The sequence below is a fragment of the Podarcis raffonei genome, chromosome 17, assembly GCF_027172205.1.
Source record: "Podarcis raffonei isolate rPodRaf1 chromosome 17, rPodRaf1.pri, whole genome shotgun sequence".
Taxonomy (NCBI): domain Eukaryota; kingdom Metazoa; phylum Chordata; class Lepidosauria; order Squamata; family Lacertidae; genus Podarcis; species Podarcis raffonei.
The window spans coordinates 12,117,517-12,129,863 of NC_070618.1; the positions used below are offsets into that span (position 1 = coordinate 12,117,517).

The 12,347-nt window shown below is 45.9% G+C and overlaps 2 protein-coding genes and 1 long non-coding RNA gene across 3 annotated transcripts in view; 2 read left to right on the forward strand and 1 right to left on the reverse strand.

Moving 5' to 3' along the window:
- PSD3 (pleckstrin and Sec7 domain containing 3) overlaps positions 1-12,346 on the reverse strand; it is a 176,066-nt gene extending 163,720 nt beyond the window's left edge. Inside the window, exon 1 of the mRNA XM_053371465.1 lies at positions 12,255-12,346. Within this exon, the coding sequence (XP_053227440.1) occupies positions 12,255-12,272 (18 nt within the window). The 5' untranslated portion in view covers positions 12,273-12,346. The remainder of the gene's footprint in view (positions 1-12,254) is intronic.
- On the forward strand, positions 1,711-9,312 carry LOC128405156 (protein NipSnap homolog 3B-like). The gene is made up of 6 exons (XM_053371476.1): positions 1,711-1,851; positions 3,667-3,889; positions 5,513-5,668; positions 6,710-6,859; positions 8,845-8,931; positions 9,031-9,312. Exons 1-6 carry the CDS (start codon positions 1,792-1,794, stop codon positions 9,105-9,107), a joined length of 753 nt encoding a protein of 250 aa, XP_053227451.1. The 5' UTR covers positions 1,711-1,791; the 3' UTR covers positions 9,108-9,312.
- Positions 9,488-11,092, forward strand: LOC128405157 (uncharacterized). Its single transcript, XR_008328239.1, has 2 exons — positions 9,488-10,304; positions 10,634-11,092. It is a non-coding gene; the product is annotated as an uncharacterized LOC128405157 (long non-coding RNA).
- Position 12,347: the final 1 nt, after the last annotated feature.

A 12,347-nucleotide genomic window follows, 5' to 3' on the forward strand; every position in this document is an offset into this window, starting at 1 on the left:
GGTCATGTATAAAATCATAATTGTAGAGTTGGAAGAGATCCCTTGGGGTCATCTAGTCCAACCCCCTTGCAATGCAGGAATCTCTTGCCCAATGTGGGGCTCAAACACACAACCCTGAGTCTCATGCTCTACCAACTGAGCTATACTTGCACCCAGTGCTGCTTCTTTTTTTCAGCCGGAGCTCACCAGAACCCCATTCCGGCACCTCTCAGGTGGGCGCCATTGTCATTTGAAGAGAACAAGGGAGAAGTTCGTGGTGAGCTCCAGCCCCTCTTTTTCTAGAAAAATATCCCTGCTTGCAACTAAGATCTAGGTGAGATTCCTGCATTGCCTCCATAGCCTTTTCTTCTCCCGAAGGTGTCCTGCAAGTAATAATAATAATAATAATAATAATAATAATAATAATACTTTATTATTTATACCCCAGCCACTCTGGGCGGCTTCCAAAAAAATATATTAAAATACTGTACTACATCAAACATTAAAAGCTTCCCTAAACAGGGCTGCCTTCAGATGTCTTCTAAAAGTCTGGTAGTTGTTGTTCTCTTTGACATCTGATGGGAGGGCGTTCCACAGGGAGGGCTTGGCTTCTTGCAGTGAGGGAACCGCCAGAAGGCCCTTGGCGCTGGACCTCAGTGTCCGGGTAGAATGATGGGGGTGGAGACGCTCCTTCAGGTATACAGGACCGAGGCCGTTTAGGGCTTTAAAGGTCAGCACCAACACTTTGAATTGTGCTCGGAAATGTACTGGGAGCCAATGTAGGTCTTTCAAGACCAGTGTTATATGGTCTCGGCGGCCGCTCCCAGTCACCAGTCTAGCTGCCGCATTCTGGATTAGTTGTAGTTTCCGGGTCACCTTCAAAGGTAGCCCTTCAAAGGTAGCAAGGCAGCAGAGGTTCAGGATCAGAGTTTTCCTTCTCCTACATGGGCTACCTTCCCAGGTGGACCAGCCCCACCTGCCCCTCACTTCCCTCTACAGCACGTGAAGACCCACCTTGTTGACCTTTGGACCCACTATGGCTCTGGTCCACTCAATCTGATGGAGCCTGTCTTCACATGCAGGAGATGTCCCTAACTCACCAAGGTTTTGACACCCATCTGCTACCCTCACCTGGTTTAGCCATTTCCTGGGATGTGGCCACGGTCCACGCTGACAGCATCTAGGAGCCACTGTTGAGTGCAGGGGCGTGGGGGACCAAAGGTGTACAAACTACCTTTTTGGCACCACGGAAGTGGGGTGCCAACTCTTGAATAAAATATTGGGGGACCCAGGTAAGACACACACCCCATACACAAAATCAATCGCAATATGTGGTGCACGCACGCCATTTGAATCCACTGGATCCTGCTCATTTGAAACGAAAATGTCAACATAGTCCAGATGAGATCAATCTTTCTGCCTCTTCGCAAGGCGGGGGAAGAGCCTTGTGAGCCGACAAACAGGTTTATTCATTTATTATCACCCTCACCCAATCTTTCCAGAATGACCATAAGGCATTTAATTAAAAAATAAATAAAACCGGCACGCACTTGTCATCTGCTTGGATAGAACAGCTGAGCTCATTGCTTCTGGCTTGCAAAGCGTTCTACCTACCAAACTAGAACCCCCAAACATTTATGGACGATTGCAGTCTACCTTCCCGGTTTGGTGATCTTCCTGCAGCTGCTATTCTTGGAAAGCGCCACGAGTCTTTTTGTCTCCCTGCAGCCTCCATAGGCAAAGGGTCGGGGCGAAGCCGTGCAAGGAGCCTTTTGCTTCCTTCGCAGCAAAGCTGTCGGCGGGCGCTGCACGATGGGCTCGCGCGTCCTCGGCTCCCTCCGCAGAGCTGCGTTATCGGGGTGCAAAGCCCAGGTAAAGCCGGGAAAGAGGCGCCAGGCTTCAGATTTCTTCTCCTGACTTGCCAAGTCCATCGGGAACGAGGCTGCCAACTTTTAAACTGCTTTTCTTTTCTGTGCAGCTGCGCATTTAAACGCGCCCATGGGTATGGAGACCATACCATTTTTAACCGTATCACATTTTCCGGGAAGGGTAGGGGAAAACCGTCACCTGCTCATTTTCACGCAGCGAGCTCCTGTTTCAGACACCCGGGATTTGGGGAAAGCAAGGTTCCCACTTCCCACGTGGGGAGGCGGACACGCTTGTAGGGTCCCCCTGCCTATAACAGGCAGGCACCCAACAGGTGTGTGGCGCTTCCAAAATGGGTAGGTGTTACCTGTTGGATTTCTGCCTGCTACGTGAATCTTTAACGGTGCAGGAGCCTGCCCGGAGAGGAGGAAAGCAGAGGCACGCTGGAAAGGATAATATTCCTTCAGTATAAATCTCCACCATTGCGGACTCTCATAGATTAGTTGCCTCATTCGGTTTGGATTTCCAGCTTTCTAACTGGCCCCTGTGCCTTTAAGATACAGGTGATTCACCTTCTTCAGCTCAAGAACTGCCGTCAAGGTTAGCCAACCGGAAGGTTGCAGGCCAGAGGTGATCATTGGCAAAGGCCCCACCAAAAAACGCACACACAGCACATTGCATTGCTGGGTTGAGATATTTCCTGCAAACTCTGCACTGCAAAGAGGCAATTTCTTCCCCTTGGCAGTACAGTGGTACCTCGGGTTAAGTACTTAATTCGTTCCGGAGGTCCGTTCTTAAACTGAAACTGCTCTTAACCTGAAGCACCACTTTAGCTAATGGGGCCTCCCACTGCTGCCGCGCCGTCGGAGCACAATTTCTGTTCTCATCCTGAAGCAAAGTTCTTAACCTGAGGTACTATTTCTGGCTTAGCGGAGTCTGTAACCTGAAGTGTATGTAACCTGAAGTGTCTGTAACATGAGGTACCACTGTATTGCTGTCCTTCAGCGTCTACACTGGCCCCTTGTTCTCTTGTGGAAATGATTCAAGCTACTGATTCTAATCTACAGGTTTCCCAGTGCGCTCGCTTCTTTGTATCCTATTACAGTCTCCAAGATAATGAATCTTTTTGAGGATGCCCTTTTCCGAGACCATATGTGCATCAGAAGGCAACTGGATTAAAGACAGATGTTCCCATGACTGCCTCTCCCTCACCACTGCCCAAGTTACAGAATTCTCCTTCTGTTGATATTACAGAGCATTAAAAAAAAATATATTGTAAGACCCAGTACTGTCCTTTGGAATTTAGGAATAAGTCGGGAAAAGGTGGGAAATTTCAAGGAAGTTGATAAAATGTTTTTATGCGATTCTTCTCTTTCTGCTGTTTTTTCTTCCCCAAACTTGTCTTCAGGATGTGCTATGAATTTAAATTTATATGTGTAGCCGTTGAAGATGAAAAGCTAGTGAGCAAACAAGATCAAACTTGTTTAGGGAAATTTTTAATGTTTTATGGTGTTTTTAATATTCTGTTGGAAGCTGCCCAGAGTGGCTGGGGAAACCCAGCCAGGTGGGCAGGGTTTAAATAATAAATTGTTAATTATTATTATTGTTGTTGTTGTTGTTGTTATTGTTATTAATTTAGGTTTGTTGCACTAAGTAGATTAAAAAATTAAAGAAGCATTTGCAGCTTCACATACTAAAACTATACCTTGTAATAGAGCATACTACTGATCCAAATAATTATTAGCATGGCTGCAAACTTAGAAACAAAACCCTCATTTCATTTTCTAACTGGAATTCTTGCTTTTATGTCTCTCTTTTAAGCCAAGTCTGTATCAGGTTTGCTCGTCTCTTGCCACAGGACCCAGGCAAGATGTTGGCACCTTCTATGAACTCCGTACTTATGATATCAAACCAGCAAAGGCAAAGGAATTCCTCGAGTTGGTCAATAAAAGCATCAACATTCGCGTGGCTCACTCTGAGATGATTGGATTCTGGACCGCGGAGTTTGGGTCAATGAATAAGGCTTTCCATATTTGGAAATATGGTAGGTACCGCGCGGTAGCGCTTTAACCATGTGGGACCTCTATGCAGATCCCGAGTAGGATATTTCTCAAGCGATTGTAGATATTTCGGGAAGGTTTAGTGCCAGGTTAATTCGCTGCAATTGTTGTAGGTAAAGGTAAAGGGACCCCTGACCATTAGGTCCAGTCGTGACCGACTCTGGGGTTGCGGCGCTCATCTCGCTTTATTGGCCGAGGGAGCCGGCGTACAGCTTCCAGGTCATGTGGCCAGCATGACTAAGCCGCTTCTGGTGAACCAGAGCAGCGCACAGAAACGCCGTTTACCTTCCCGCTGGAGCAGTACCTGTTTATCTACTTGCACTTTGACGTGCTTTTGAACTGCTAGGTTGGCAGGAGCAGGGACCGAGCAATGGGAGCTCACCCCATCGCGGGGATTCGAACCGCCGACCTTCTGATTGGCAAGTCCTAGGCTCTGTGGTTTAACCCACAGCGCCACCCACGTCGCTGCAATTATTGTAGGTGTCTGTATCCAAATTTAGACCTGGGATTCTGGAGTCCAGGTGGCTGAAGCAAGAGATCAGAAGCAGTGCTGTGTTTGACCAAGCAATAGGCCAGACTCCTAGTATTTGTATCAGTCCTAGTCGGCACAGAGACTTCCAATGGCTTGTCAATCACAGAACTTGATATTGCACACCTAGGCTGTGCCCACGTTAGAGCATTCATGCAAAGGTGAACCAAATATTTTCTGTGTGCGTGTTTGTGTAGCTTCATTCACACACGAGCACTTTCGGTCTTGTGCTCCAAAATCATCCTCAATGTTTCCCACCCACGCTGGCAGCCAGTGCTCAACGGGATATATTTGAGCTGTGTGTTGTGCCATCCTTTCCACTGATATTTCCCTACCCACCATAAATTCTGAAAACCTGATGGGTTTCTTGGGTATGCACATAAGTATTTACCTCTATGCACCTACTTAAAGGTCCTTGTGCAAGAACAAAATTCCATCAAACCAGATTATTATTACAGTGGTACCTCGGGTTACAGACGCTTCAGGTTACAGACTCCGCTAACACAGAAATAGTACATCAGGTTAAGAACTTTGCTTCAGGATGAGAACAGAAATCGCGCGACAGCAGCAGGAGGCCCCATTAGCTGAAGTGGTACCTCAGGTTAAGAACAGTTTCAGGTTAAGAATGGACCTCCAGAACGAATTAAATTCTTAACCCAAGGTAAAGGGATCCCTGACCATTAGGTCCAGTCATGGCCGACTCTGGGGTTGCGGCGCTCATCTCGCTTTACTGGCCGAGGGAGCTGGCATACAGCTTCCGGGTCATGTGGCCAGCATGACTAAGCCGCTTCTGGGGAACCAGAGCAGTTTACCTTCCCACCGGAGCGGTACCTATATATCTACTTGCACTTTGACGTGCTTTTGAACTGCTAGGTTGGCAGGAGAAGGGACGGAGCGACGGGATCTCACCCCGTCGCGGGGATTCGAACCGCCGACCTTCTGATCAGCAAGTCATAGGCTCTGTGGCTTAACCCGATGTACCACTGTATTATTATTATTACTATTATTATTATTAATATTAGCCTGCCCATTGAACCTGGCCAAAGGAGTTCTAACACTTCTTTGCTTTCTTATATAGACAACTTTGCCCACAGGAGAGCTGTAAGGAAAGCTGTGGTCGCTGATAAAGAATGGCAGGAAAGATTGTCAGTCCTTCTTCAATTCCTAGACAAGCAGCATATGGAAATTGCTTACATGGTCCCCTGGTGTGAGCTCGGGAGTTCTCCAAAGCCAGGTGAGCTGTCTTACTGCACTAACAGTAAACGGTACTGGTCTTTAGTATTGGAACAAATTTCAGGGAGCATTTCGAGGGGAGGGCATAAGTAACATTACTGTGCCACCAGAGAGCTCTGGTTAAAGTTACCACAGGCTGCTCTGGCCCTTTCTGGTCACTGGGTCAAGGGGGAAGAGGAGTTCCTATGAGAAGTGCCCTGGAAATGTGGTGCTGTGCAGATTCCTAATTTCTGGAAGAAGCCTCTCCAAAGCTCATGGGCATAGCCGGGGGGGCAGGGGGGCAGCTGCCCCCCAATCAATAAAAATACATAGCTAACTGAGGTTCCCCCCCTCAACAAAAGGCCTGCCCCCTGCAACAAAAGTCCTGGCTATGTCCATGCCAAAGTCCATGCCATTGTTTGCAGTTGAATTTGAAACATGCTTCATACTGTAGTAGAATCATTTGGTCAAAAATAAATCAGACATGCATGGATGTAAGCAGGAGAAACAGAAGTGGAATTTTTCATAGCCTGATCTTTCCCCCCTATTAATGGACCTAAGCTACAGCTTTGATTCAAAACATCCATCTTTCGTAGCGATTCAAAAAACAGTCCATGTCTCCCAGTATATTTCGTTGTTCATATCGGTAGAATGTCTTTCCATATCCGTAGCTTCCCCCTGAGATAAAATTGTTCTGCCCACTTCCAATCTGGAGATGTTTTTAATCCCCTCCTCTAAAATACACTTACCCACAGATAAGGGTAGAAGAACTAGATATTATGCGGATTTGCAGGGGAGAATTGGCAGTGACGGGTACATGGTTGTAACTGCTCAAAAATGAAAAAGAAATTAGAAACCTAAGCACGCTGTTCAAAGAGTGGGAAGCATAGATGTTCATGAAATGCAGAAATAAGATTTTGGGTCATCATCAAAGAACTAAAAAGTAGGCTGAAAATAAATTGTTGGTGAAGAGATCAGCATAGGGTGAGCAGCTTTTTATTTTGTATTTTTGTATCTAGCTGATAATTTGTGTCTCCTCCCTCTCCCCACCCCACCTGTCTAGGAGTTTATGAGTTGGTTACTTATCAGTTGAAACCAGGTGGACCCGCTTTGTGGGGAAAGTCATTTAAAGCAGCGATTGATGCGCACATCAGCAAAGACTATTCCAAACTGATTGGTGTCTTCCATACAGAATACGGATTACTTAATACAGGTACAAAACCTATTCCCTTGGTTGTTATGATCTGTAGTTTCACACATAGAATCATAGAATTGGAAGGGACCCCGAGTATCATCTAGTCCAGGCATGTCCAAAGTCCGTTTCGGGGGCCTAATCCGGCCCCTGTGGCAGTTTATTTCCTGGGGTAAAATCCTAAAAAAACCTCAACAGCTTCAATCCTAAAAAAGGATCAACAACTTTGGTTGGCCCTCACAGCCCTTCACTTCATCAGATCTGGCCCTCTTTGAAAAAAGTTTGGACACCACTGATCTAGTCCAACCCCCTGCAGTGCAGGAATATGCAGCTGTCCCATACAGGGATCAAACTGGCAACCTTGACATTATCAGCACCACATTCTATCCCAGTGAGCTATCCAGGCTGTTGGCCATGCTCGGTTAGACATGCTGGTCTCCATTCATTTCTGTGGAGGGATCTGACATGCACCGACATTCCTTTGTGCTATGGATTATGTGCAGTGGTGAAGCAGAAAGTAGTATCTTGAAACTGTTGTCTTAATCCTGTGACTTCTCCCCTTCTTTGTTAATCACTTCCATTTATCATCACACCCTCCCATATTTGGCCGTGCATAGGAGGTAATGATGAAAGGTAGTTCTGAACATGCACAGAGTGAGTTTACATAAAGACATAGGAAGAGTCCAATTGGGTCAGGTCAAAGTCTCGTCCAGCAAACTGTTCTCACAGTAGCCAATCAGATGCCCATTGGGACTTGTGCACCCAGGATCTTCCTCTCTAGATCTGGGTGTTGCAGATATTACTATTGTGCAGTTTGAAGTAACTGGGTGCATGAAAACTGACCCCTTTTGGAAATGAAGCATTGTCCGGACCCATGAAAATATTGTTCAAATTTTACTAGCAGAACTCTTCAAAATAAAACAGAAACATCAAATGATATATCCAAAAATATTCATACAATGTCTTGTGCTGTCCAGCACAGGCTCTGCATCTTAGAAAATATGACATAACCCAAACAGACCTATAAGTAAAGGTCTCTCTCTCTCTCTCTCTCTCTCTCTCCACTACCAGCTTTCCAGCCTTCATTGACCTTAGTGTCACGGTCTGGTTCACGGGCGATCAAAGTCCCAGCTGGGGACGTCGGGACCGGGGGCAAGATGGCGGGGTGGGGCAGGAACGGGGGTCCAGAAGCCAGGAGTCAGGAAGCCGAGGGTCTGAGAGCCGGGAGTCAAGAAGCCAAGGGTCCGAGTGTCAGGAAGCAAGGAGTCACAAAGTCAAGGGTCCGAGGATCAGGATGCAAGGAGTCACAAAGTCAGGGGTCCGAGGATCAAGAAGCAAGGAGTCACAAAGTCAGGGGTCCGAGGATCAAGAAGCAAGGAGTCACAAAGCCAGGGGTCCAATGATCAAGAAGCAAGGAGTCAAACGGAGCAAGGCAGGGAATGTGTTGCTGTGGCAAAGAGCTGAAAGGAAAATGCTGACCTTATATCCCTTCCCAGCTCTTGCCACCAGGTGCTGTGAGTTACCAATTGGCTTCACCTGTGTGGCAGTGCCTTGCCTCTTCAGAACAAACTTAGGAAGGCCCCAGTCCTGCAGAGTCATATTGGTCACAGGGCCTGGCTCCTGCACTCACACCTGACACATAGGCTGAGAGCTTCATTTGCATCTTCACTCCATAGAGTTTGGGAGACCAAGACTCAAAGGCAGCTCCCTTCAAAATGGAGATTTGCAACTCAATACCTTCATCATGTGATCTAAGGTTACAACATGTTAACTAGCAGAAAACAACAATTAGATTCACTCAGCAAGAGCCCAGAGTCCTTTAGAAAACAACACTGGAAAAACCCCAATATTAGCAACCCTTCAGCAATACATGTTTAGCCATATTCCATCTTAAACCTTCATTAGTACACATACATTTTTCATTTCTGTTTGAATTGAATCAGTTATACTTAACCATGGACAAACTTCTTCCAGAGCTGACCTTGCTTTTGCTCCTGTTTTCACAGTTCATGTGCTTTGGTGGTATGAGAATCCTGATAGCCGTGCGGCTGGGAGGCATTTTGCCCATGAAGATGCCAGGGTGGTAGCAGCAGGTAAGAGGTGATGGTGTGTCTTGCAATATGTGCCAACATTTCTTTAACGCTGCTCAGAAAGTTTAACCCGGTTTTGTCCTACATTGCATTTACTTTCAGTACGGGAGAACGTTCAGTACTTGGAATCCCAGCAAAACATGCTCCTGATTCCTGCACCATTTTCGCCTTTGAAATAGTTCTCTAACAGATGAAAGGCAACAAATGAACGCATCCTTTCTTTATTTCGGCACTTTTATCCTCCAATTGCAATGTTTGTGCCTTGATGCAAATTGAGTGTAGCCTTGCAAAATGTTGAATTGCTTGTGCGAAACTTGATTTTCCTGCCGCTCGCTAGCAAAGAATACACACTAGCTTGCTTAAAAAATATGTAGATTCAAACTACCATATTTTTCGCTCTATAACACACACCCGACCATAACACGCACGTAGTTTTTAGAGGAGGAAAATCCGTAGGCATGCCACCCGTAGGCATTCCCTCCATAACACGCACAGACATTTCCCCTTACTTTCTAGGAGGAAAAAAGTGAGTGTTATGGTGCAAAAAATACGGTATATTTATGTATTTACTTATTATGACATTTATATCCCATTTCTCCTCCAAGGGGTTTAAGCGGGCTTATATGCTTCTTCTCTCCATTATATCCTCACAACAGCCTTGTAAGGTAGGCTAGACTGAGTGATAGTGACTAGTCCGAGGTCACCCGGTAGGCTTCATGGCCCAATGGGAATTTGAACCCCTGGTCGCTCAGTTCCTGGCCTGAATATCTAATCACACTGGCTCTCAAATTCTGTGAACATCTTAGGTTACGTTTAACACACAATCAGCTCTTAGGTTTTTATCATAGATAAAAGTGAAAATATGCAGGACAAATCTGAGCTGATGCTTTTTGTTTTAGACACATACCGTTTTAAAATCGTGAAAAGTAAAGTAAAATAAAATATTACACCCCCAAACATCCCAGAATCCCACTGGATTAATCTTAGCCTTAATGGGGAATCTACCATACATTAACATATAATTCCTAGTACTGCTTTTACAGATTAACATCCACTATCCAGATTACAATGAAGCATGAACAGTGTTAAAATTAGAGATGCATTTCCCAATAATGTTTTAGCTATAATAGATTGTTCAGGCTACGTCTGATTACTTTGTGGGATTCGTTATGGGAAGAAATGACGATCAGGGTTGTCAATGTAAAATAAAAAAATGGATAAAGTCCTTCTGAAACACCCCCCAACTGAATTGTGTGTGTAATATTTTAGTAACTGGTTTTTTCCTGCATTTTAGAGGACAACTATTTCCCCAAGGTTTAAGCTTTTAAGCCCAATAAACTTTTTTAAAACTCCAAAGTTTTATAGCACAATTAGAGGTTAAAAAGGTAAAGGGACCCCTGACCATTAGGTCCAGTCATGACCGACTCTGGGGTTGCAGCGCTCATCTCGCTTTATTGGCCGAGGGAGCCAGCGTACAGCTTCCGGGTCATGTGGCCAGCATGGCTAAGCCGCTTTTGGCGAACCAGAGCAGCACACGGAAACGCCGTTTACCTTCCCGCCAGAGCGGTACCTATTTATCTACTTGCACTTTGACGTGCTTTTGAACTGCTAGGTTGGCAGAAGCAGGGACCAAGCAACGGGAGCTCACTCTGTCGCGGGGATTCGAACCGCCAACCTTCTGATCGGCAAGCGTCCCTAATTAGAGGTTAGCTTTCAACTATCCCAAGTCATACATCCACACCTCTGGGAAAGTGTCCTCTACAAGCCGTTTCAACATGTCATTCTGACACATGACACTATCAGATATGGTGCACCTATATGGCAATTATAAGCAAAAGCAGAAAGAGAACCCAAGACTAAATCTCAAGGGGTGCAATACTGTTTAGTTGTCTGGGCCCCTTTCCTGATGCATACCTCTGTCCCACCCCATAGGTATATTTCCATGAGTCACAAAAGGAACTCTGTTTTGATTTTGAAATTAGTTTTTCTGTTTCTAAAATCGCACCATGTACAACTTGGTGGGGCTTTTGTACCATGTCCCCCAACACTTCCCCATTTCCCTTTTTAATTTAACATAATCAGACAGAACAGGAATTCTACAAAGCTCGCAGATTATTTTGTTGCTTTCTTTTTGGTTAGTTCTAATAAAGATATTAACCTGCCAGCGCTTTGATGCTTTTATTCTAATACACCAGGCACCCCCAAACTCTGCCCTCCAGATGTTTTGGGACTACAACTCCCATCACCCCTAGCTAACAGGACCAGTGTTCAGGGATGATGGGAGTTGTAGTCCCAAAACGTCTGGAGGGCCAAGTTTGGGGGTGCCTGTAATACACCAATGTGGTCACAAGCATTTCAGACTGCCTGATTTGTATACCTTCAGTGTGTGTGTATGCACAACGACATTAGATATTTACATATATTTTGGACCTTTAAATCCTACCAGCAGCACTAATTCCTGCTACCCCTGGGATCCATGCCCTTGGCAATTAAGGAGCTTCATTCTTCTCACCAGCTGCCCATCCTGGCTATGCAGAGGGATGTCTGGGACTGATGGGTCCCGAGAGAGCTTGTTGCTTAAGGAAGCACCACCAAAAACTGCCTCTCAGAATAATACATACAGCGCAGGATGACTTGCTGTGTGTGGAAGGCTGCTGCTTTTTGTTATGTGCACGTCAGGATCCATCACCCATTTTGTTTTCGTTCTTGTTAATTGAATTTATATACCACTCTATACCCGGAGGTCTCAGTGCAGTTCACAGGGCAAAATCAAAATCAAAACAACCACATTTTAAATGGGCATAGATGTCAATCAGATCAACCAAAGGTCTGGTAAAAAAGGAATGTTTTTCCCTGGTGCCTAAAGCTGTATAATGAAGGTGCCAGGCGAACTTCCCTGGGGAGAGCATTCCACAGACAGGGAGCCACTGCAGAGAAGGCCCTTTCTCGTTTTGTCACCCTCCAGACCTCTTGAGGGAGGCACACGAAAAAGGGCCTTGGAAGATGATCTTAGAGTCCAGGTAGGTTCATTTATATACTGTTACACATGCCTAATAACAAGCTGGCTCCTTCATCTGCCCCAGCTGCAACAAAACACGTCTCTCCCGTATCGGTCTCTACAGCCACGGCAGGCGCCGTAACCTTTCGATGGCTTGACTTCACCCACAAAGGCACCCTCCCAACAATGGATGCCAGCATGTGTTACGTGCCACATTCCATCTCTGCCAAGCGGAAGATCCCAGGGAGGTTCCAGGCACTCGCCCAGGGCTGGGTTTCCCTTGGAAAATCAAGCAGCCTGCAGCGTCTTAGAAAAATGGTTTACTCACACATATTTGCACCTTCATTGGAGAAGGGTGCAGAACATTGCGCACCAAGAGGCTCTCTCCAGTTGCTCCCCTCCTAGCTTCAGCAAGTTTGGG